Source organism: Thunnus thynnus, chromosome 4 (genome assembly GCF_963924715.1).
Source record: "Thunnus thynnus chromosome 4, fThuThy2.1, whole genome shotgun sequence".
Classification (NCBI taxonomy): domain Eukaryota; kingdom Metazoa; phylum Chordata; class Actinopteri; order Scombriformes; family Scombridae; genus Thunnus; species Thunnus thynnus.
Window position 1 is genome coordinate 11,525,092 of NC_089520.1, and position 27,508 is coordinate 11,552,599.

Here is a 27,508-nt window from a genome sequence, read left to right on the forward strand (position 1 = left end):
ACACTTAAAACCAAATGGCTTGTGTCAGAAACATCCTCTGTGTGTTTGCTTACGTGGAAGGCCATTGAGTCATGTTGCCACCAGTGGGCTTGGATATTTACAAACTGTTAAAATGGAGATTCAGGCCATCTGTTAGAGGTCGTAGCACAAGCAAGACCTTTGCTGCAGACAGGAAACCATTTTCATGATCTGACCTTTACTGTTGTGGCTTTTGATCTATCAATATTGCCTCTGGTGCAGTAGACTGTGCAGCAATATGTGAGTCTAAAAGTAGATTGATTTTTGAGGCAATAAAGGACGTTGACAGGAAAACTCAGATTTTCTAAATTACTTTCGGAATATATTTTATATATTAAAGTTCACTAAATTGGCAGCTATTTAGTAGTAAATTGTTATACAGCCTGTGTCCATGTGGTGGCATGACATTAGATTTCCAGCAGGAGGCACAATGAGTTAAAGCTGGGCCTCCTATTGCTGCAGTTTAGTCTGGATTGCTCTGTAATTGTGTATTAATGGGGGCACCACATGGCATTTAGAAAAAAATGAGCACTTGACATTTTGAAAAGAAAAAGAGGACTTCACTGGATTTTAAACCCTTGCTGAGAAAGAGCGCACATTCTTCTATTCAGAACGTTCAATTCAATAGTACAAAATGGAAGTTATTTAAGAAAGACAGCATGACGTGAAAGCACTGTGTTCAGTGACTTACACGTATAGCCAGCAGAGCTTTTTTGCTTCAGCACATCTCTGATCTTCCTGGTGCTTGATTTTGATCTGTATCGAGCTTGACCATACTGCAGCTAGGCAAATAGGACTGCCTGGCCCTCATTGCAGAGCAGTGGTATATCAGTGTAGTAAATGGGTCTGAGATGCATCAGTGGCTGCGTCTGGGACTGTAGGTGCTCCGTCTCTGCAGAGCCCCAGAAAATGGACTCGCTGTCCGATTATTGGACTGGAAAATGAATGTACAGTCTCCATGAACCTCAGACAGGAAACTTCCCCCCACAGATGTAGCCCACAATGCAGCTGATGCACTCTTCATCCTGAGAGACACAGTCTCATGTGGTGCCACATGTACAGCCTGATAGTCTGGAATATGGTGTATTAGATTGTTTCATGATGTTGTACTGTGCTCTTGTTTTTATCTCAGATAACTCATATCAACTTCATTGATATAGCACTTGAATATTGAACTTGAAGTGACTACTGTCTGATTAATGCAACTTCAGTATCAACAGACTCGAAGCAGAGCCAAATCCAACACATAAAACCATATATTATGAACTAATCTGAACTAACCAGACGTCATTAGTCATACTTAATGCAGATAATCTAACAATTCTCTATCAATTTCAAACAAACACAGTGATGAATGGGGAATGATGGATTAACAGGTACCACGTGAATCCTATGTTCATATATTGTGATCCAAAACAGTAGATGTATCACATTTTCCACCCAGGACTAAGTATTGCACACTGATGGAATCCAAACTGCACACCCAGACGACCACACGCAGACATTATACACAGATGATTCATGCTCCCTGGGGTGCTTCTGTAATGGTCCATTATTTATGTGGCTTAGGGTGCTGGTGGATGTAGATGCGGGTATAGTTTTGGGGGTTGGGGGCGCTTCTTGATCCAGTATTTTACTGACCCTTGCTGGGGAGAACTCCATATTGACCCCAGATGTCTTTGAGCTGCTGACTTTGGGTGCCTGTGTATTTGGGTAACAGTAACACGCAGCAAGGTATAATGGAGATGGTGTTTTTTATTATTGCTCTTCTGTGAACGATTTTGAAACATATGCAAATTACAAATTAACTAAGCATTTCAGTATTTGTGTGCGCCCTCCTGTGAGCATGTGTGTTTGTGTGTGTTATATCCAAAGGCAGGAAAACCACATCCCTTCTTACTGAACCGTAGCCCATAAAGGACTGACCCCAAGCAGTGGCCTCACTAAACTGTAATCCCAGCAGCGCCTGCGGAGTACCAGAGCAGAGAAGCCAAAGCCCAAAATTTTTGTACAGATGGGTTTAAGTGGGTCAGAAAATGTGTGAGGCTTCAATAGTCAGGGAAGCACTCAGTGACTATAGAAAGGTTGAACCCGGCCAGGAAAAGGAAACTGAATGCAGACTGCCGGCGGTGCAGGATCAGATGACTACAGTAAACCCTTTGTGCATTACAGAATGTGTTTGTCGATACACATAGTTTCCATGAGCGAGGCTGTTAAGTATTCCAATATTTAGAAAACTACAAATACTTTCATACTGTATATGCCAAGCTTTGAACAAATCCACTCACTAGTATGGGTGAAGCTTTATTATGGTTACCATGGAAATGACATTGCCAGAGGAGCAAACTAAGCCATTGGCTTATTGACAATATACTGTAATGTAGACTAAGAGAGCAATAACATGCGTTCAGTGCTTAACAAGGTTAAATATGTATCTTTATTTGTCTGTAATATTTTATTGTACACTATTACTATTAAAAGAATTACATGTGCTCAGTACGGAATTTGCTTGAGCCAAACAAAAACCATCTTTAGAAAAAAAAGATTTTCCACAAACCGTGCCATTATAAATCCAGGCAAAAATACAAATCGCTTTATAGGCAAACAGCTCTCCCCCACCAATTATGAAACAATCTAATTGCAGTCCTCACACTAGTCTCTCTCTCTGTCTGTCTGTCTCCGTCACTCTGTCTCTCTTTCTTTTTCACCTCTTTTTCACCCTGTGTCTCTTTCATTCTCTCCCTCTCACACACAAACCCCAGCCTATGCGCAAACACATCCTCCGCACATACATCCGTTCAGCAGCTATCACACTGACACACAAGGCAGCCCATCACTGGGTCAGTGGAAGATGGTTGCCATGGCAGCACATCCCGAGCCTTGTTGCCGCATGATCAGAGGTATGATGCTGCTGAACCAGCCTCCTTTCTCTTTGCTCTGCATCGCTGCCTTTATGCTGCTGTAGAGGAACACAACTTGGCACAGACTAGATCTCCAGATGTCCACATACTTGCCCCAAACCTTCTGTTACCTTATAGAGAACATGACAACAGTACTGTACAGGACAGTAGAGAGAATCGAGCCATTTTGTTTCACATTCCTTTTGTCTACTTCCACAGTATGTGATCTATATGCACCAGTTATGATGGAACCGTGCCTTGTTCTGCTTCATGTGTGAAGCTATGAAAAGCATGTGGTACCGCTATGAGATGTAATAAATTTACCAGATGAATAACACATGAAAGATGGAACCATCTGTACTATTTATCTCAAAGAGATTTATTTTTTTTAAAAATATATTCTACATCATATCTATACAATATTCTATATAAAATCTTATATTATAATCATATATCATATTCCAACAACAACATACACATCAGAAAGAAGACACAGTGGCACTGGCATAAGGTGAAGATAAATGTAGACTTACATATGCTTTCTCTTTTGATATTTCTGTTATCTGCACTTTTGCACAGTTTTAAGAGAGACATGATGTATCATCAGGATTAACTTAACAGCAGACATAATGTAATAATCACAGCGATAATGTCCGTGATCTGTACATGTTATGACTTTAAAGCTGCTGTAATCAATATTTTTATACTAACAATGGATTAAATGACTACATGTGTGTAAAAGGCATGGCTCATAGTGACTCATTCAGAATTGTCATCTCACTCTGCAGTTCCTCTCAGCACTATAGAGCATCTCAACATCTTTAAACCATTGTTTTGGTTTTACAGCTGCAACTTTACAGTCTGGTTGGCTCTCACAGCATCGTGTCCAACCGCAGCAGGCAGCTGTTTTCAGCAAAAAATCTTGGATGAAACCCATTGTATGCTATCGGCTCAGCACCAAACTGCTGACAAAGTTAGCGACTAGCTGGTGAACATAGTGGAGTAATTACAGGCTAGTGGAGACTTAGACAGACCTAAAAAGAGAGTGAATATTGGACTAAATGAATGTTAATGTTACTCCATGTCTTCTGGATATGTAAATAGGCAACTGTGTGCTAACGCATTCACCATATCAACATTAGGCAATGAATGCAGGTTTCAGTGTACAATAGTGGCTGTATGTCTAAGCTTGGCTACTGCACAGTGACTTTTACTGAAGCTATGCCAAAAGGAATTCAAAAGTCAGCCAAAACATTTTATAAATTTAGCAGTTTTAGCAAACACTGGCCAAATCTGATTGTTAACCAATGCTAGAAAGCTGAAGCAACACCCTACTTCCAAACTAGCTTGTGTTTCACGAACTGTCATTGCACATATTTTTGCATAGAAGGCTCTAAGAGGATGACACATGATGGATTATTTTGTTCATATCTTGCTAGTGCACGTTGAGCATGTCATCATTTCGAGCACCTCACAAAGATAAAGAAGAATGATTCTCTTGGCATTCACCTACTACTGGTATATGTGTTTCAGGTTTTCATAGAGACAGATGAAAGAAACTATCAAAACATATTGTGGATAAAAACTAATCGAACACAAGTTAGCCAGGAAGTGAGGCAGCCGTTCATCTTCTTATGAGGCATTGGAGTCATCAATAGATAACATTTATTGCAGCTAAGTGCTTTTCACTGCTTCTCTCTCTAGTCAGCCAAACAGTATGGAGCCAAACCAAACACTAAAAGGCGTCTCCTTTTTTTCAGTGAGATCTTCCAATTTAAAGCTCCCCTCCAGACATGTATTAAGACATATAAAAATACTCTGGTTGGAACAATAATGTGTGTCTGATATGGTTTTTCCACAAAAAGAGTATAATTATCATGTTAAAATCCTTAAAATGTCATCTACTTCTTTTCCCTCATTAAAAATTCTGAATCTATGATTATGGAAATATATTTTATTTCTTAAGTTTTCCTGCTGGACACAAGATGTCTCCTACATCACTGAAAAGTCCATTGTCAGTGTATGTGCACTGGAGGCTTCAGGTTTCTACATCACACTTCTGTAAACTGTATTTTGGATCATGACTGGCTCCAAACCAGTTGTGATGTCACAAATCATGCTCGTATCCCTGCCCCTTAAAATGGGTTTTACAATGAGCACAGAGAAACTTTCCACTTTCAGCAGATGAATGTAAAAAAAAAAAGCCCTTCAGTGTCAAACTCTGCACATACATCATTCTACACAGTGAAGTTCAAACATCCAGGTGAAGTCACAATAAACAAAACACATTTTTGAGTAGAAGGGGACTTTTCAAACTGTGAATCTGCCAAGATAATACGTAAATCTGTCGGATAAAATTCTCATATTCGTGCAGATGGGCCTTCTGTGAAATTCACATGTTCTGTTACAAACATTAGGCTTGCATTCATCCCATCAACTAAATGACATAATGGAAAAAAAAGCAAGTTTCCCATTCAACATCTGTATTAGACATGAAAAGTTAACCTGAACCAAAATGCTTACATACACTACAGCTGAGTGCCTGTAAAACATCAACCATAATTGACTGAACACCACTAAAATGACACTGAACGCCGAATAGTAGTCATAATTTATATACCAGAAATGGAAAAACCAACCATATATCAGCAATATAATGTGATTACTGCTCTACCCATAAACCATCCTTTTAAAACGTGGCTTGCAGTAGGATGATGTCATATGAGTGATGGTTAAACTTTGCCAATATGGTGTGAAGAATGTAACCACAGAAAGCAGTTATGATTCTTGACGTGGTCGGGGCAAAATAAGAAGCCATCACAACATGCCTATGATTCTTATATTGTACTGTACATAATTATGGCAATTTTAGTTGTAATTTAATGTAAACCACCCTCTATATTTCCATGCCTGCAGTCTGAGGATGTGCATTGAATGACCAAAAAAATAGAAACCCTACAAAACGCAATCCCATACCAACGATCCTGATAAATACCACCTTCATGAAAACTTAAAGTGTTGTTGATAAAGTGTGCATATGATAAAGTTGTTATTGTAAGGTCTATCTAATATTTTTGCTTGCCCACGCATATCAAGCTTCAAGATATACCACACAATTAACACACAAACAACTCAAGTGGTACTTATAAAAGTCCAAGCATTTCAAAGTCGCATTAATCATTATTTTTTGTATTAATGTAGAATTAAATGTGTAATGTGAAAAGGGTTCGCTCCTTCTGACAAATGCTCTGAAAAGTTTTCACTCAACTCTGCAGCTCTACAAAGCTTTTAAGCCTCTTTTAGCTCATTATTTCTGGCCTGCATAAGCTGCTAATCAACAAGAGGCAGCAGTCTTTTGAAAACAAGCTCTTATTAACTGCTACCTGCCCTGCACCAAACAGCAGACAAAGTTATCAACTATATGGCCAAAACTACATGGTGCAGCTTTAAAGAAGTTAGTATTCATGGTAGGTATATATTCTCCTCAGACATCCAATGATCATTAACTGCAACAAGCCAGCCTACTATTATGCTGTGTGTTTCTGTGTCGAGAAATGAATATTGGAGCTTTCAATGAGACTGGGATGTATGTAGTATCACATTATTGATGAGGCAGACACACAGTAGCAGTGATTACTGTCAGTGTGTACACATTCAGCCTTAGATGGCCAGTACTGTCTGGTGTGGGTTAATCAATATCCATTAGACATCTAGCGATGTGTTACTGTCCTGTTTTGTTCCACTGTCTCATATAAAGGTTCATAAACAACACGCCCTGTGTCTGATTATTTTACATTTAGGTATTTATCTGTTACCGGATTGTTTTGAGCCACATACACTAGTCTCAAACATTATCAAAGAATTATGTGTTAATGTTAATGTTAAAAACTACGTAGAACAGTTTTATTGAGTTGAGTTGTCTCACTGTACCATTAACATACTTATATTAAAGCTAATTTCAGACCAATGAAATGTATGAAATGTAAGACTGGGGCTTTAGTGAAAGGGAACAGAAATTGCACCTCTCCTTACAGCCGATTTCCAGCTGGTTTCCATGGTTACGCAGGAGGAGCCTGATCTATTTTCAAGAGCTGTTAGTTAATGGTTCTCAATGAGCTGTACTGTGAGTGTGTGTGACAGGGGATGTACAGTAGAAATGCAAATGTATCACAGAAGAGGATACTGTAAGAAGAAAATCAAAGCATGTGCTGCTGTTGTGGCTGCTCTAGAAACCGGAATAACTAGTTATCTACAGCATTAGGATGTTGGTGAATTTATGAGGCAGGATAAATCCTTGATATGGAGAACATAAGCACCAGGCATTCCAGTATTCCTGCAGGGGAATAAAGGATACTTTCCACTGAAATGAAAGCAATTACAGACCAGCATAGCATACAAATAAGAGCAGTTAAAGGAAAAACAACCTACTCAAGGTCTGAGAGAAAATAGCACCTACTATTTCCATATCTTTGTGTGTCTTGGCAGCCACAATAGCCTATTATTACTCCCATGATAACACATAGGAAAATACACTTCCATAGCATGTATGTATGCCAACACACCCATAATCCTCCTGGTGTAATAACACGGGGAGCAGTTGTTCCCATCGGGGTGTCTCACAGTCACCTTGAAAGCTTGTCCGGGAATTACTAGGTGGCTGAACACTGAGCATGATGCAGCATTTTTAAAAATGGTTACATAAAATGATTTGGATCTTTGTTGCCTGTGGTGTTATAAAGCAGACGCGAGGCCCTCACGTCCACCTCTCACATTCATTTGAATCACCAGAGCAGAGCAGATGCAGCAAGCGACAGGACAAAATACAGGGCAGATTTAAATGGATTTCGAGTGCATGGATGTTACTGTGAGGAACGGACCCATATGACATAATCCCTGTTTAATCCTAACCTTATCAGGGTTCTGCCGTCTGATCTTTTTCACCTCTCTCCTCCCAAAATGCTAAATCTTTACACATGGAGCTAGTTGTCCATTCTTATTTTAATACAGCACTTCTTTTTTATCATTTCTAGAACAGCAAGATAAGATTGCTACTGATTCACATCATCTTCAAATTCTACATTTACTATAACTTCACTTAAATAGACCCACTTCCATTTCACACTTTTTCTTCTTTGCTCTACTTTCTATCGCTCTAAAATGTGCCTCATCTATTTTTTTTCTTGTACTTAATGCACTCTGTAGTAAGAACGTGACCTGGCTTGCAGGGCCTAGCGAGTGCTCCAGAGGCTGAGCTTAAATCCCACTGCATGTGCAACAGCGATAAAGCTGCTAAACCACACTGGAGAACTGTCCTGGATTCTTTCTCTCTTCCTCTCTGACTCTCACTGTCAGCTGTCAACTTGGGAGAGGGAATTAGGTAAAGACACAAAGGACGTGGGAGGAGAGCAGCGAGGGTGAAGAGAATAAAAAGGAGTGCAGAAGAGGTAAAGGAAGAGCTACTATTAGATGCTGCATTCCTGTGAAAACATTTAATGTAACTTGGAACGTATTTGTTGCTTCTCTTGACACGTTCCAAAGATTCAAACACTGTTCAGTTTATAGCAGTTGGAGATGAGTCTGCATTTGTTGTGGAACTGAGAGGACACCTGATGAGTGTTCAAATTCTTTCCTCAGTGAACAACTTCTGAAAGCACTCTCTCTCACAGTCAGCAAAAACAGCCTTCAGAGAGACAATGTCATGAGTACTTTGAGAAATAGAGCAAGAATCTGCAGAGACTGCTGATGAAAGCTCTTTGATATTCCTGCCAAGTGCAAACATCAGATACCAGCACGAAGCTGGAATCCATAATGCATGAAAAGTTTCCTTTCTTTCTTTTTTTTGCATCAAAGTTGAATATCAAAATGCATATATTCTATGTAACCTAATTAACTACTCAAATGCAGCATGTAACAATGTCAATTATAGCAGGATGCCAATCAGCTTATTGGTTATTGTGACTTAAATGCAATTTGACAACAACTCTTACAGTAGTTGACCTTTTCAAAGCCACAAGGTAGACTCTAAAAAGGACAAACCGGCACACAGCCATATGCAGTCGCCAATTGGTTCATGTTGTCATGGAAACAGGAGGCTTAAACCCATGCTTATCTTCAGATACTCTTACCCATTAGCCAGGTTGTCGTCGTCGTCATCCGGCAGGCTCTTTCCTAGAAGGTCACTGTCACTCAGGTAACCAGACTTGAGGTCGGCGTCATCAACGTCCAGCCCTTCGATGAGCTCAATACGAGATGTGCTGCTGAGACGACTGGAGCAGCGAGCTGGCATCGTATGGGCCGTATACTTGGAACCAGTCTTACTCCCCTGATAACCTCCACCTGTGGAGGACGGGGCATCGCCCGCCTGAAGACGGGGGCTGGACTGGCCATGGCGCCAGGAGAGAGGTGAAGAGCGGTTGGACAGGCTGGATATGCTGCGAGCGTTGGTCTCGTCACTGTCGTAGCCCACACTGCTGCTGTCCAGACAGCTGGAGAGTTGAAAGGAAGGAATAATGTGTGTTACAAGTTCAGTTTGAGGAATTTAGCTGACAGTCTTGTCAGACTGACTCACAAAATCAGTATATCAACAACAGTGCAAGAATGAGACCAAAGAACCCAGCAGAACATTTTTTCTTTCTCTGTCAGAAGTCCTTCAAAGAAATCCACAGTGGCATTGAGTTGCTGTTGACCCAGATAAGCAGTTGTGCTGTATTGTCTTCAGTGACTGTAGCTAGAAATGTGGCTTCTCAGAACCCAAAGACAAAGAGAACTATGACCTGATATCTCTGTGTTAACATGGCATCTGTCTCTCCGGGCGATATATTCACACTAACCAGTCATTATCATTGTCATACCAAGGACTTTGCTTTACATGACCACACCCGAAAATACTGCTGCTTATAGCAGCACACCCCTTACCACTGTTCTGCATCGAGTACATGAAAGTTTTCCTGTTCATTCCTGTAACTGGGTCAGGGTTAGAAATGTCCTCTCCAAATGGCTGGAAGCGTCTTCTGTGTCTGCCGATTACATAACTAGATGTACCAACCCGCCTAAATAAATATTGCAATGGCTACGACCACGAGAGTATTTTTAGCCATTGTTGATGGATTATTCATCAATATGGAGGCTAAATGGATCCACTCCAGTACTGAAAGTGACAGACTGAGAATTTTTACTTTTGTCAATGAGTGACATAGTAGCTTGTTTTTAAGAAGGGTTTTCAGGATTTTCTATCACATGTAGCTCACATAAAGATGCTCAGGTTCCAGAGTTCGATAAAATATTGCAGGAAAACTGATGCAATACACATTATTATTGATTGTGTTTGGTCATTCGTTTTCTAACTGATTGGATGAAATAGCTTGCTCTTTGTTACCAACCTGAGAAAACACAACTGTTTAGTCAGATAGATGGCTTTATATTATATAAGCCAATATGTGATCACAAATGATCAGAACATGTTAGCAACCAACTGGCACTGTCTAATTTCACATTCAGCAGACAGAGAGCAACATTAGCATATTACTAGCCACCTGACAATATAAGTTTGGTATTTTATAGGCCTTGTAGTTTATGTGGTTTGAGGAAAATATTCAGCTCTTCACCAGTAACTTTGTCAACCATTTGATGTTTGGCAGACTTAAAATTGTCAGAGGTTTTGGCTTGAAACTGATGCAAACAGAGGTTGATAGGAACAGTTCTGACTCACATTAGGGGGTGTAAAACCAACGTAATGAGCTAAAAGAGGCTAAAAAATTTCATATAGTTGCGGAATTGGTTTATAATTTCCCACAGATGATTGATGTAATGGTACAGTTATATCAAAAATACTCATTAATGTAGGTTTAAAGAGAGCAGAAATGTGTTTCTGTTTGCATTCACGTTACACATAATATCAAATCTCAACTTTAATGTCCAGATAAAATTAAGACCTTTCCTCCATCAGTGTCTGGTTATGTTGTGGTTGTTGCAACAAATTATTGCTTGGGCTTTTTGCCTATGAGAGCCAAACAGAGATTCCTAGAATGAAGTCATGACCATGAAACAGAGACGGCCTATTTAACAAGGATGGAAGCCAGATGTGCACCAGGTGGCAACTCTCCAAGCGGCCGCAGCACAACTGTTTACATATGATTGTGTTATGTATCGATCCAACAAGCTATCTGTTGCTTGTTCATATGAGAATGTGTTTTTGCTTTCAGGTTAAACCAAAGACAGAATTTGGCTCATGGTTTCATCCTGTGATTTCATGAGCAAAATGTGCATTCTCTTAAGATGTTATGTGATATTAGCCAGTGCGTTAGACACACCATTATGAAGCAATACACAATTTGAAAATGTGCATGTGTTGCACTCACCTATGGCCAAGCTGAGAGCCCCGCAGGCTTGACATTGTATCTTCCAAATTCTGGCGGAGGTCAAGGACATTCTGCACGGTCCGTTTCCGCTGGGACTCAGGATCTGTGGGACAGTCATGCAGAACAAAAGATTATAAAACATTTACTGTCAAATAAAACTTACATACAAGCTGCCCTTTTATTGTGGTTTGTGTTTTAAGAGAGAATTCATGGACGCACACACACACACATTTTTCCTTCCCCATGCATGTATTCTTGCTCGTATTTTCTGTGTCTGGACTGATGTGACAAGTGTCTTCCTGGTGAGCACACATTCACCGTATGTTCACATCATTAGGCAGACAAATTTCACTCCATAGGTTGCCTCACCATGGTAACCTCCACTCTACCCCCCTCTTAACTGACATGGTACATCCTGAAAATGAAATACTGAAAGGTTGCCTGTAACTTAGATTGCCCACCAGGGGGATGTATTCTGACATTCTCACTACATTAGGATCTCTTTAAAAAGGACTCAGTTTTTTCTCTCTAGAGCTTCTGTTTTTTGTTGCACTGAGCATTGTTTCAAAGCCATCCAGCTTAAGTTGTAAAGCTAACTAGAAGCTGAACTGATGCCAGAAGGATTTCACTGTAGGTCAGCTTATTCTGACCATTCTGCGTGCAAATGTAAGTGTACAGTCAGTGGGTCTTGACCATGTCAAATCAATATCACAGCACAATTAGCAGTGTTGTTGTGTTAGCTGTAACAAATAAGAGAAACCTCCTTGTCAGAAAAACACAAGGAGAAGGGGTTTTCCACTGCAGTGTGGTGGCAAAACCCCTAGGGGAAGAAGAAATTAACATTCAATGCATTAACAGGAATGGCTGGAGGAGAGGTGAGGACATCAGGGGAAAACACATCTAATAATGTTCTCATAAAGAGGATGTATGACTAATTCAGTGGGGCGTATACTTGTGAATTGTAAGCAGCTATATCACACAAACATACACATACAGTTTACACATTCAGAAATATGCATGATAATCTCCCTTTTTCTGGTTATACAAGGAGTCCAAATCTGCAAAGAAGGTGAAGAATTTTGATATATTAGCTGGTTTCAATAGCATAGACCCCAAAGACTGATGGGTTCACAAACCAGCAGACAAACCAATAGATAGTCTCCAGGAAACCTCAGTATAATACATTATAGGTGTATACTGTATATATGAAATATTGACAAGCACTGTAATTTATGATTTATGAACTGAATGAGATATGGAGTTAATATTGGACATGTGGGAATCAGGTATAATTTGCTTTTTTGAGGAGGGATTCTATAATGCACCTTGACTGACACATTAAAAACCCCGAGCAAAGTCTAAAAAAAAAAAAAAAGATCTAATCATCAGTGAAAGTCAATAACATCTGGCTGTCATTACCCAATGAGCGTCATCAACAGTATTTGTCAGCAAATTCAAAATCCAGCAGTCAGATAAGGAAAGATGTGCTCCATTTTACACAAATGAATAACTACACCTGTTTATATGATGGACATCAAAGCTTTGGTGAATCTGGTTGCAGCAGTCGAATGATTTTAATATCCCGTTTTCGCAAAATTCTTGATCTCTACAGTTATTAATCCTTCAATCGACTGTAGGGAGTCTCTCGCCCAGTGTATACTGGGATAGACACAAGCGGGTATTTTGTTTAGTTTATTTGACATTATGAAAGGAGAGACATATAATCTCTCACACCAGCAAATATCAAGGACAAAACAATAAAGTGTAAGACCTATTTCCATTGTGATACTTGATATGAAGAGTAAAGGTGATTACATAAGAGAAAATGAATGCAGGAATACATCTTTTAATCACAATGTGAATTTCTGTGATACTGCTAATCCAATTTATAGAGAATTCCTGGGAATATATTAAACCAGGAATCCTGGACAATACCTAGCACACATGTGTCACATCTGTTTTGAGTATTTACTTTATTCAATGTGGATAGTGTTCCTGTGCAGTGACTGACAAGTCCTCTGGCACCCTGCATTGCAGTGATGCCTACAAGTTATCACAGAGGGGAAAACTCGGACAGAATACTGAAGCAGATGTGAATCAGGAAAGACCTATGAATGATGCAACACTACAGGAAGTGCTCTGTATGGACACAGTGCTGAGGCAGACTCAGGTATGTCGAAATTAATTCTAAAGTGTTGTTAGAGGTCATCAGTAATTAACCCTATGAACACCACTAAATCAACATTAAAGGTCCTCCATGTTACTGATTAAAACTGAGACATTGGTATCATTTCCATTACAATTTCCATAAACAAACATGCCAATCAGTGAGAGGATTCACAACCTTGATCAGCATCTACATTTCATTTTAAAGCTTACTCCACTGAGTGAGATTTCACAAGAAACCTGAAACACTTCACAGTAAAAGAGAGATTGCTTTATGGCACAAAACAAGAAGAAGATGCCTTTCTTTAAGCTCAAATGCACCTAGAGCTTTTTCACAGTCTCTCACAATGGCAGCTGAGTGAACGCAGGTGGGAAAATAACTTGTACACTTCAACAAAATGAAACACACTCCGGGTGATGTCAGGTGGAGAGCTTTTTTGAGCTCTCTATAAACTGCTCATAGTGAATGCCTATCACTCAAATCAAATCTTTCATGAGATTCTTGGGCCAGAGACCAACTGTTTCACTGTTTACTATGAGTTTGAAACATTCAATCAGGTTGCAGCTTTGCTTTATTGTTTTGTGAAGGCTGACAGCATCAATTACTTTGTGATCAAGAAACAATCACTGCTCCTAAAAGATGGTTGACTTGTCAATAAAGACAGTCCCTTTCAATCTTGCCCCAACTTCTCTTTCTTACATATTTAAAAATTGTGGAAGAGGCAGAATGAAGCATTAAAGATTCAAGACCAAAGCTGCAGACTATTTCAACTGTTTTATTCAAATAATACTTAAATATCTTAACAATTTAACAATATCTTGGACCTATAGCTTTCAATATTTCCTCATTTACCTCTGCTTCTCCGATATTCCCTTTCTCCTATGATTCTATGTAGCTGTAGGCCATTGCTACATTTGTGGAGATCTTGCATGACAGATCACATATAATTACGATGAAATAAGGTTTGCTCATCTCTGTTGTCTAGAAGAGAGTTTTTTTTTTTCCAGGAACTGCTGCTGTCTGTACTACTCTAATCTCCTGCTCTTTTCATGGATACAAATCTGTCGTCCTAATGACCTGGAATCTATTTGTCACAGTATATTCATCATTTTGAAAATAATTGCAAGCAACTGATTTGAGGTTTGTCTTTTTTCATTTATTACACAGCGGACATTTCAAATATCAACTGCTCCATGTGAAAAGGAAGAATTTAAAAGAGAAAATCCAAAAAAAAGCATAAAAAAATCAATTTGAGCTGGATCTGGATGGAAGATTTTTACTTTGTTGTGCATCTGCAGCCCTGTCTTGTGATGAGACAGTGGTATGCAATGTTCCAGTGTTGTATGACAGCCGTGGTACACAAACTCACATGGCAAGTTTAATAAATGAGCCTATTAACGAGGTCCGCCATTCTTGATGTCATATTGGTAAACAAAAAGTCCCTCTATCTTCAGAAATAAAAACATCCTTTCAGTTAGCTTATAATGAGATACTCTGCGGAAGGAGAGCATTAAGCATTAAGCGGACTATGTATAAAAAGATCTTTTTATAGTAACAACCACGTCCGCTGTACATGTACAGTAAAGGATATGAGACAAAAAAGTTCTCAGGGTGGTCGTCTGACATGCAGAAAAGAGAGTTCAGACAATGTTGTCATGAGTACAAAACCTCACTATCACTGAAATTAAAGAACCTTTCTCCGTCTCTCACTGATTAATGCAAGTCAGTAATCAGTGTTGTGATTGTTTCCTGCTTTTCCATCACCGTGTGCTCTGCCCATTTTGGTGGCTGTTTTTCCTTTCATGGTCACAAAGTACTTGACTCAGGTCAAAGGCTCGCATGGGATTATCATCTTAAATGACGATAAATAATTCATTGAGATGATAAACTCCCCTTTAATAATGACCTTCAATTGATTTGGAAACATTGTGGAGGTCAGCGGATTACACTGAGGAGAAAAGACACATCAGCCTGAAGCATTCTGCAAACTGCTGGAAATTTTATGCAATTAGGTTAATATAGCAGACATGGGTGTGGTGCCAAATTCTGCAGAGCTCTCAGCAATGTTGGTTGTAGTTATACAGTCAAACACACAAAAAAATCCTAATGATGCCAGTGCACATGTGGCCATCCGTGAGAACCTGTGTTGTTTTCTTACTTTGGCTTTAAGCGTGACTAACATGAGTGATAGACGTCCATATGGAGTAATGAAGCATGGATAACAGATTAAATCACCACAGATGCGTTCATTAAGATGCAACAGGGAAAACGCACTCCTGATGATACTGGGGAAATGGGATAGCTAATTATTCATTTTTGCTGGAGTGAATGTGACATGAAGTCCTTGTTGGAATATGACATGCTTGAACCAGATTTGTCAATGATGGGATTTTAGGAGAATGACTTAATGCAATGTCCAGACAAGTGAGAAACAAGCACTCTAATATTCCAGTTTTTAAAAACTTTGAGAGGTGTCATCAGAAACCAGGACTCTGGTGTTTAAAATGTAACTCTTTTGCGGATTCATGCATTGACAACAGAAAGGATTTAATCTCTGCAAAACAATTGTCTTATCCAATAGTTACTTAAGTAGCCAATAAATCTAAAGACTGAAATCTAAAATAACTAAGGTCTAAGATCTAAAATATACTCTCCAGGAAATAGAAAAGGACAACTGGATCTAAAAGTCTACAAAGACGATGATACCTTCTCCTGACTGAAATACAGGCCATAATCAGATACATGCTGCAACTGCAATGAAACACAGGGGGATGCTTTCATACCCAAATAAAAAACACATTTAAAAAAATGATGGAATCATCAGAATCATAATCACCATCATGTGATTATACCCCGATTATTCATGAAGCCCTCCTATCGATGCCCCTGACCTACAGCTCCAGAGCCATTTTCTCTGCCATTTGCACCGTTGTTGTACACAGGGTGTAAACCATCTGTCAGCGCTCTACAGATGAATGGAGCTGGGAGGATGCTAAATAGGTGCCTGCGTGCCTAAAATGAATTCAATATGGCATGCCCTCTTTCCCATCTCTGGTTTTTGGAAGCGTATGTGGAGCAGTGGATGGACCCTCGAGTGCATCAGCACATGTTGCAGCAAACGGCAGCTTTAGAAAGGAGATCAGTCTGCTGGTAATAATCCCCAACCCCTCAGGCTTTTTTTCATGCAATCAGCCGGCAATGTTATGATAGAGAGCGAGCATATTTCACATAATCAATGCCACCAAGCCCCAGACACCTGAGTGACATGCTGAGGGAATAAGAACAATGGAGCACAACGACAATGATCCATATTCTCCTTCTACTAACTATTCAGCTTTATGTGAAAATGCCGAGCGAGGGCAGCATTCAATAAAATAATGAGAAGGTTTGAAAAGCATGCTTGAAAGCACAACGAGAACGTCTTCATGTTTTTGCCCCCTCAGTCGATGAGTTGCATAAAATCCATTCTGGGGAAATGTGGGGCTGCAGCAGCAAGCAGGTGCTGTGTTTTGGCTGCATTATAAGGGGGCGTGCTGCCGACTTTGAGATACACACAAGCGGGGCGTTTGGTTTGTAGCACATGATGGCCACACTTAGGGTTCCTGGGGTGGTAGAGGTATCAAGATCGCTCTGCTGTACTCACCTAACATCTGACTGAAGAGGAGCTGCTCCAAGTCGCCCAGCACTGTAACCACCAACTCCGGGTCCACCTTCAGGAAGGGCTTGTCACCCCCTTCCTCCCCCTGGCCTTTAGAACCCGACTCCGCTCCGGCTCCCTGTTTCTTTGCGTTGGCCTTCGCCTTGCTGGAGAGGATCTCATCATCAGACTTCCCATCCTCAGGTGCCTTGCTCAGGGGCTTCACCTCAGCATAAGGACCACGAGGTATGCGGCTCTGCTTGTTCAGGGAAGAGGGAGCAGCCAGAGGGCTGAAGGGCTTCGGTTTACCCTGAAATAGCGAATGCTCCGATTTGGATAGGTTTCGAGAGAGAGGGGCACCCCCTACGGCGCTGCTGCCACCCCCTGCTGTCTTTGGCTTGCCCGTCTTGGTCTGGCCCGCTCCAGGCTTGGCCATGTCATCACACCACTTGGGCTCGTAAAGGTGCAACTTCTTCTCAGCATCAGTGAGTACAGCCAGGTTTGTCATAGACCTCTGCTTGCGGAGATTGGAGGACACTGGTAGCCTGCCTTCAGAGCTACCCGCCCGGTAAACCTTTAGTTCACCCCGCTGTGTGCTCTGGGGCACCCCAGACTTGGCCCTCTTGGCTGCCATACCAACTCCTTTGCCATCTGCTTGGCCGTATGCCTTTGTGCTATCCGTCCTTTCCATCTTCAAATCGCCTTCTCTGCCTTTCACACTATTTCCAAGCATGCCTCCTGCATGAGACCATATAGAAAAGCATCAGCAGGGAGAAAACAGGCTTCCTCACTCAAACCTTTTTCCTTGTGCAAAAAAATAGCATACATAAAAATGCTTCCTCTAAGGCAATCCTGCAGCCTTCGCTTTCTTCCCTCTGTCTCCTTCTCTCCCTCTTTCCTCCTGACAGGCTGCTGCAGCTGCAGCTGTTGCAGTGCTGCCCAGGCGCTCCCTTTCTCTCCTTCCCTCCCGTCCTCCTTTCCTCCGTTTTTTCCACACTCCTCCCTTCAGCGCACCCTCCTGCCGCTGAACCGCGCAGCAGCAGAATGACAGCGGCGGCAGGCGCAACAACGCTCCCTCCTCCCCCTGCTCTCTGCTGCCTCTCCCTCGCCTCCGACTTCCCTCCCATCCTCCCTCCCAAACCTCCCTCCTCCTTCACTCGTTTTTTTTTTTTTTTTTTTCTGCATTTAAAGATGCTTTGCTGTGTCTCAGCAGAATATGTAAAATGCAAGAGACTGATGAGAAACGATCGTGTGGCTTTTAAAACCAGGCACCAGTCTCCACATTTTCCCACCATCTCCTCTGATTCCTTTGTTCTTCCCCTCCCCCTTCCTCACCTCCAGTGTTCCCTGTTTGTTGCACTCAACATGATGCATGATTTGTGATGTTAGCTGTAGAGTATTGATATTAACGTGTGGATGGATACACATTTAGATATGTAATTACACACCGTGGCATGAATTATGATCACTGTCAAAGCCCCACAAAATGCAACAACTGGAGCAACCAGATTATCTCTTGATCCCGTCTGAGCTTCCTTACAATATCAATTCCAGATTTACAGCTGGATAAATCATATGCTAAATATCAGCAATTTGCTGTCCTGCACACACAGTCTACTGTATTCTTGTCATATTATATCAATAATGATGACTTATGTAAATAATGGGTGGATTCTAATGAAACTTGATGAAATCATGAAAAAAATATTGGGCAGTTTTTGTCTTAAAAGTCCAAAAATTGCTTCAGCCAAATGGGTGACTTCACTTCAGCAAACTGAGCAAGCGACATGATGTGCCAGTGTAAGCAAAAGTAACACACCCAAAACCACACTTTGGAAATATCTTCAAGTCAGTATAAGACACATGTACTCACACACAGACACACACAATTACATTAAATCGAGTATCCAGTCACACACACACTGTTTTTTTGTTTCTTTTTGCTGACATATGAGTGTAATCATCTTTTAAGATATTCCACATAGCCATCTCTCAGGAGGATATGAGGAAGCTCTGCAGCGCTCGCATGCAGAGCTGCACCATGGAAACCACCCTCTCATCGCCTGCATGTCATCTGCACCAGACCTCGCTGCTCTGCACAAACACAGCTGCCAAAGAAACATTTACCTTTTCCATAAATTACTGTGATATAACCCACTTCTTATCATGCAAACATTAAATAAAATGTATTTTCCAAATAAATCCAATTCTTGTGAATAGATTTTTAAAATTCTTACTAAGTGGATGAACAGTTGCTCTTTTCCACTACACAGCATGCCTGAATAAGAGCATGCTACATGGTGCAAATCCACTGGATATGAGTGACCTGTTAGCTACAATGCCCAGAGGGTTCCTCTTTTACTCTCACAATGGATTCACAACACACTCCACTGCTTTTTTTTTATATGGGTTTCAGGGCACCTGGGGCGGCTCATGGACTAGTGAGTAGTTGTTTGATCTGGCAATTAGTTTCTGGAAACAATGTCAAGTCTTGTTCCTCCTCATCACGAGTTCCAGGGCTCCCCTGCTGACTCTACCCATGATGCACTGAATAGCTTATTTGTTTTGGTGAGTAGGAATTTCTTAACGAATCACAGGATAACAAATTCCGACATGCCATATTTTCTGAAAGCCATAGACCTTTTTATAAGAACATCTTCACTCACAGTTTGTATTTCACGGAAACAAAACAAACACCTTCTATCAGGAGTTGTTGATATTTTTAGCCACGCTAGCTGCTTTGCTCCAGGGACTGCAATGTCAGTCTGTGTAATGCTGGTAAAGACTGAAATATTTCAACAAATATACAATGAATTGCCATGAAATTTGGTACACACATTCATGTCCACCTCAGGATAAATTATAATAACTTTGGTGACCACCTGACTTTTTATTTTTGACCAAATACAACATATAGGCCTACCCGTCAGCCTCAGCTGTATTTGTGTTTAATGCTAATTAGTGAATGCTGCACACTACACTAAGATGGTAAACACTAAACATTATACTCACTTCATATTAGTACTGCTAGTATTGTCATGTGTACATGCTGAAGTAAGCATTTTGCTCAAATGACCCCTGTGCCTATAGGGAAAACTCAGAGCCGCTCATGCTAGTCACTTAGTGTTGTTGTCAGCAATACCAGGCTTCAACATCATGCCCATGAGGCTTAACAGGGATAATATTTTATCTGTAATTTTTGTCATATGTGTATGTATAACAAAATATATGTGATATGTGCCTTTTACACTGAACACTAAGAGTTTTAAAAATGTAGTGTTCATTCTGTAAATGTAAAAACCTTCAATGCTACCAGCTCTCAGGAGAGTGAAGGGTGGAGCTGCATCTTTCATTTGCTTTCTTTCACATCTGGGTCTGATTCTCACTCTCTGGCCATCTGAGTACTGTAATTGTGTGTGTGTGTGTGTGTGTGTGTGTGTGTGTGTGTGTGCGTGCAGTGTGATGGGACAGTTACACAGCTGTCTGTTACGCAGTTCCCCCTGGACAGCACGTGTAATCATTTTAGGGCTGCTCAGCTGCAATAGTGTAGCTACAATGATGACACAATGGATTCAAGAACATCAGGGAGACCTCCAGAAAAGGGAAAACAGCAGAGAACAAGCGTGGTGTTAAAAGGCATATGTAAAGATTGTGTGTGTGCATTAGACCTCTAAATAGAGATCTAATGGAGTCATTGAGCTTGCTGGAATGTGAGCAGCCTGAGGGATGAAGATTGAACATTTATGAGAGTTTTTTCTCCACAGTCTATACATGATAAAACCCAAACTGCTGGAAACAATAACAAGGTAAAACCATGTTTGAGTTTAAATGTTGTCAGAGTGATTAACTTGCTGTCTTGTATTAATCATGGAGCACACATTTCTTCTTATTTCTTAAACTTTTGGTCACTTTTAAGATTTCTCACCAAAGATTCTGACTGAGATTTTGTTTCTGCAGATGGTTCAAGTGAATGGAACCATCATTAAAAACAACAATATATTTCATTTTCCGGCTAACTTGTGGTTGAAGCCAGATGACAGCTTACAAAGATACATCCCCCTGCTCTACAGTCAAAAACAGAATTTAAGCGTCCCTCAGGTCTGTCCAGTCGGGACAAGAGGAACTCCCAGACAGGAGGTGAAAGCTGATCCTCCCATCAAACCACTCAATCTCTCAGCCCTGCATCTGTCCACATTCAGCTGAGGACCACTCAGTCTCTGGTCTCGTCTCTCCCGGAGGAGGCTAGCTGGACGCTCTCACCCCTCACAGTCATTAAGATAATTAAGAAGCCCACTTAGAGGGTTGTATAATAGCCCCGTGCAATTATATGAGGTCATTTTCTAAATTCAGCGCATGTTGAGTGACCAGGAGCAATAAATAAATAAGACATGTTAGTGAAAATAACTTATCAGGCTAATTATGTTTTGAACATAATACTGCTACTCTTTCATTGGTTGTAACAGCGAAAAGAGAGATGCGTTAACTAATTAGGTGGTAATTATTTATTAATTTAAACAGACAAATGCTAATTTGTCTAACAGGCAGTATTTAAGTGCGGCTTCTTGCAAAGAAAATTGCTGAAAAATATCAAACATTGAATTATAATGTCATTTAATGTCTGTATTTGTAATCAAATCACACTAATTTGTGTTAAAATCTTCAGTTTGTTAAAAAGGATAGGTTCAGTTTTTCAAGTCTGTCTTGAACAATTGTCAGGTATTCCTTGCTGTAATCATTCCTCCTGTTCATACTGACCATTAGAAGATCCCCTACAAATCACTTACAATGTATATGATGGGGGACAAAATCGTCAGTCCTCGTTTTGTGCATATATTTCAAAGTATCTGAAGATAATATGAGGCTTCAGCAGCCTGAGTTAGTCAAACTGAGTGGATCTTTTTAGTTTAAAAATCCCTCTGTGTTTCCTCAGATAGTGTTCCTTCTTCAACTGCAGTGAAAGGATCCTAACAAAAGAGGGAATTTAGCACTAAAATGACTGTAAGTCTGAAATGTATCTACTTGATTTTAATAATTTGGATGGCTCAGATAAAGTTTTAAAGACATTTTTGCACAGAAGGAGGACTGTGGATTTTGTCCCCCATCCAATAACACTGATAGTGGTTTATGAATGGATCTCTTAAGGGTCAGTATGAACGAGAGGAATGATTACAGCAAGAAAAAAATATGCGTCAATGTTCATTTGGGCACCTGAATATTGTTTTGAGACAGACTTGAAAAATTGTGAACCCGTCCTTTAAGCTGCAAAGATGAACATTAGTGTGTTTGGTATATTTCCGTTAATTTGGTTGAAAGTCTGGAAAGAACTTATTTGTCAGAAGTTAAGAAGTTATTTGTCAAACAGTGAGTACAGCAAGTTTTCATGTTAAACAATGATGAAATAATGAAAAATATCTATCAATCTCACAACAAACATGTTAAAGTATTTATTCTGTTTTGTGGTCATAGCCATCTCTACTGGGTCAATACATGATGCGTCTGCTTATTCACTTGAATCAATATCACTTACTGTATTTAAAGCAGATCTTTAATCATGTAATGTAATGCAATGTAACTGTGGTTTTATCTACTTCTAGTGAATTGCCTTCACTCAGCAAGATATTCCAAGTTCTCTTAAAATATTGAAATATTGACCAAGCAAATACTATACAGTATACTATAATACTGCATATGTGTTTACACGTTATGTTTGTCAGTCTCTAAGCAACACAGTGTGAGAGGTACAGGGTTGCAGGCACCAAAACAAACACACAACATTACATTTTTAATGTTTTATGCAGCACTGACTTAAATGACATAAATTAAATCACGATGGCACACTAGAGACACAAAAACATTTGAGAAACAGCGCTGGGTTAACAGTGCTGTGTGATTTGAGAGAAGTGCACTCTGCCAAGAATCCGTGTTTTCCCACATGCACATAAAGAAAGAAGCAAAGTACTTCAGGAAATCCTGATGCACATAACAGGTGGTACATATAGTATGAAGTTTTTGTTGTGAGTTGGCAGCAGCTCTGGTGAGAACAACTGCCATGCTGAAAAGAGTCCAGTATCAACATTCAGCTATATTAAAGCTTGGGTGTTACAGGATGCATTATAATACAACTGGAAAGATTCTGTTTTGCATAACCAACTCGGAGGAGAACTCTATGAACTGTATGAAAAACTCCTAAATATAAGTTACTTTTTCTGGCACAACGACTTTACAGAGGGAAAAAAAGAAGTTTTAAAGAACAGAGAGCAAATTCAACTGTAGGTCAAACACAACATGATTAAACTTTATGTACAGCTGCTTAATTTTAAGATCCTGGATGATAACCTTCACTGCTGTTTCATCATTGCATGTTAAAGTTACTGCTCATTGGTAGGTTTACAGCAGTGGTTACCAACGTTTTTGGCTTGTGACTCCTTGACATGTTACAGGTTGCATATGTCTGAGATGTACAGCCGAAAGGAGGGAGGTTACAGGAAATAAGGGGAGAGAAAGATGGAGAATGACATTCAACAGATGTGCCCAGGACATTGTGGTTCATGGTGGGCACCTTGACCTCTACATGAGGACTTCAACCAAAGAGAGATTTTTGCCTCTCAGATTGATTTATTTGAACAATTTCTAGAGGCCTAAGAAAGAATTTTTTCCAATATTTCACAAGAAACGTTTTAGGTCCATGAAAAGAAATTTCATTCCTTTCTTTCCTTTTTTTCCCAATCAATCATCTTGTGACTCCTAGGATTGGTCCGGACTCCCAGGTTGGGAACTATTGGTTTTAACACATTACATTTGAATTAAATGCCACAATCTTTCTCAGTTTTGCCTGTAGAAAGATCACTGGGAGGAGAATAAGAAAGACTCACCTAGATCGTCACAGCAGACCTCCATGGAATCAGAGGAACAGTCACTCAGATCGTCCAGGGAGGCATCCATCTCCTCATGGACCTGAAACCTACAGTAGCATGGATAAACACAAGCAAAAACATTTTAATCATCACCGAAACACAACCCCCCCCCCACTACATTTTAGTTAAACGCCACAAAAAATGCTAAATACTTTTTTTAAACAGAGATGATTTATAAGACAAAGCATGAGCTGCCCTGAGGCTACAACATATCTGATGTGTTCTACGAAAAAAAAAGCTTATGTTCCCATCTTAAAAGGTGAAACACTGCCCTCACCTGAACCTGAAGGGAGCGACAGTGGCCATGTTCACCTTTCCTGGCTCACTCCCTCTGCGGTGCATGTTGAATGTCTGATATGAAGACTTTGATTTGTTACTGGACGCCTCTCCTTCAGAGGCATCCTGGTTGGAGATGTTCCTCACCTCTTTTTGGAAGTTCCCCATTCCAGCTGAAGATATCTCATTCTCATTTGTACCTTTAGTGTAGAGGAGACGTCCTCTTCCTTGGCTAAATTGGTTAGTAGCCGAGAGCCGACACAAGGACTCATCCTCCTCTGCATTGTCAACATTTTTCAGACGATATTTTCCAAAAGTCCAGTTCTTGTTGGTGTTTCTTCTTAACTGGAGGTCTCGTAAAGCTTTCTGGGTCAGTGTGCTGGTGCGGAGGTCCAGTGTATCTTTAGAGCGTCGGATTTCCTTCTTCGGTACCTGAGGGCTGCTGTACGCCGAGCATGTTCCGTCAGTTCGCTCCGTGGCCGCTGGGCTCCTATGAGAATACATGCCGCTCTTTTGCTGCAGCAGGTGGTTCTTTAAAGCTGTGCCTCTCAGCAGCTCTGAAGGACCTGAGGAAACGGAAGATGATGAGTAGGACGGCTGTCGTTTGGCGGCATGCTGATACTGCACCGTAGGATTGGGGAGGCCTCTGTATTGTTGTTTGGGATCCATCTTGGAGAGGGGCATCATGCTTCGAGGTAAAGGCAAACTAGAGCTGACACTTGCGTCACTCTGGTTCTGAGATATGACTTTGATATTCACTCCACCGCTCATGGTTGGCGAGAGTCACCTGACTGAGATCTGGAGAGGAAAACAGGAGACTAATTTAGATCAAACTAAAGCTGCAAACATAAGTTAATATTTATAGTCTATTCTATGCACGAGTATTTGCACATTGGAGTAACTTTGTTAGACTGAATGGATAATGTTTACTGACTTCATCAGGTTGACATGACAAAGTGCAAGATATTCTATATACTGTATATAACTTATATCAACCACTATATATACAGACAGTATATGTATTATCATTTAAAAGGGGGTTGCCTTTTTCTTTTTTCACTAGTCGATTAATCACTTTGTTCGACTGACAGAAAATGAATCTACTACAACTATTTTGATAACTGATTAATTGTTAACGTCTGTTTTCAATTTCAACATTCGCTGGTTTCAGCTTCTCAAATTTGAGAGTTGGCTCCTTTTCCTTGTCTTGTCATTATTATAATTGAATATCTTTGGGTTGGGACTGTTGGTTGGGCAAAACAAGACATCTGACAACAGCCTCTGCAAGACATCTGCAGCCCTACAATAGACCCAACTGACTAGAAAATAACAGTTAAGGGTATAAAATGTTAAGAGGTGTTAGGAACAACAGCTATTACCAAGTGCTAATAGATACCAATGTAGAGTAAAATAAAAAATGGTAACAGTGTCATAGGACTACAGATTGGTCATTTGTTAGACAGACTGACGCATGAACACTTAACATTTACAACTGAGTTCCTTAGAAACTTTCAAACTGCTATTCAAGAAGAGCCTATTAAAAATAAAGAAAAAAGATCTATTTGCTCCTAAAGATGCTTTTAAAGTCAATAAAACATTGAAACCTTCAATTCATCATTGTTTGGCGTTACCTCTTGAATACAAGTGGACCACCTAGTTACTGCCAAACCCAAAAATCTAATTGACCCTACAGGCATAAAACAATAAAAAGGTTGATTAAAAATATAAATATTAGAATATACTGCAAGAATGTTTTGAAACTAAATGTGTGAGTCAAAAATGGTCAAATGAAGAAGTGATATGCAGGTCCATATATAAAGCATTTATAATCAGGAGGCTGTGGACATCTATCTTTGCTGTACATGATGGATAACAAGCTTTCATTTAAGATGTATAGAGTACAAAATCCTGTAAAACAGCTGTGCATTCCAGTGCGTCTGCCTCACAGAGAGCGGGTTTCTACCCACGAACCTCCTGACTGAAGGTGAATGTAAGTGAATGGGAAAGAGGAAAGAAGAGAAGATGGTTTGAGGGGAAGGACCATTATAGCATTATGTATCAATTACAACATCAAAGCAGTCTAAAGGTCTGAGAACCAGACTAGTCACCAGTTCAAATTCCTCAACTTGTAGAAACATTGAGATCAGAAAAGTGAATAAAACTCTACTGTTGAATGCTATTTAAGTTGCACTCTTAACTGTTGAAGTAGAGCAGCTGTTCTAAGGCAATGCCAAAAAAAAAAAAAAACACAGGTTAAACAAGGATTAAAAGAAATTAAATGTCTCTCAAGAACATTTACTTAAATTACAATGTGTTTAAAATGCGATGTAAAAAATAATCAAAGCTAGACACAAAATCAATCAAAGTCCTCGGTTGCATCCAAAGAGAGGCCATATGTTTCAACAGCTTTGCCTAATGTATTCCTGGTCCTCTACCCACAACCTCTAGTGCAAGACGTGCTGTGAAAGCCAGTGGCAGATTGACACCACTTGGCACAGGCAGCAGGAGAACGGCTCCTTTCAGGCCATGCCAACACCGGCTGGCCCCACCAGGGCCCACAAATAGCAGCTCTCCTCCGAAGATGTACCGTAATGGTGGGTTCTCCCAACTCCATCACCTCCATCTTCACATCCAATCCTATACTGATAACTAATAACTAATAGTTAAAAGTAAAATACAGTAATAGTACAAGATGAGCACGATCTTAAGTATTTACTCGTGTTTCATGGATACAAGGTCCTTTATTGTCATCTCGCCACAGTTACATTTATATTTTTCAGTTCAATGCAAACTGAACATTGTGTAACACTTAATGTGAACAGTGGAAACAAGTTGTGAACACAACGCTGTCATATAAATATGGACGTCGTGACAGCTCCCAAAAGTGAAGCAAAAACACCTCCTGGTAGCTAGCTGCAGTATAGGTCATAAGTCCCACCCCCTCCGTGTTAGCGGATGGGACTTGAGCCAAACTAAAAAATCAAAGTCAATTTTTTCCGAAAGATGGTTTCTGGTAGTTAGGTAGGTAGTTCTCATCACGTTGATGTTTGTCCAAGTGCTCATTTTTCTGATAAGTTTCTTTGACGATATAAAAAAGTGACGTCATGATTGACAGCTGTGACAGCCACTCTCAAACCTCCGTCAGACATTGGGATGACTGAGGGGCCGTGTCCTACAGGCCATCATCCTGCCGCCCGACTTGACATGACATCAGACAAACAAGATGGCAGCTCCCGGAA

General features: G+C 40.3%; 1 protein-coding gene across 3 annotated transcripts in view; it reads right to left on the minus strand.

The window, feature by feature from the left end:
• nav1b (neuron navigator 1b) overlaps nt 1–27,508 on the minus strand; it is an 89,229-nt gene that overhangs the window by 28,674 nt on the left and 33,047 nt on the right. For all 3 annotated transcript variants that reach the window (XM_067586686.1, XM_067586685.1, XM_067586684.1), the window contains exons 3-7: nt 24,271–25,067; nt 23,952–24,040; nt 17,086–17,817; nt 11,276–11,378; nt 9,044–9,403 (exon numbers count right to left, since the gene is read on the minus strand). In XM_067586686.1, the coding sequence (XP_067442787.1) occupies nt 9,044–9,403; nt 11,276–11,378; nt 17,086–17,817; nt 23,952–24,040; nt 24,271–25,040 (2,054 nt within the window). In that variant the 5' untranslated portion in view covers nt 25,041–25,067. The remainder of the gene's footprint in view (nt 1–9,043; nt 9,404–11,275; nt 11,379–17,085; nt 17,818–23,951; nt 24,041–24,270; nt 25,068–27,508) is intronic.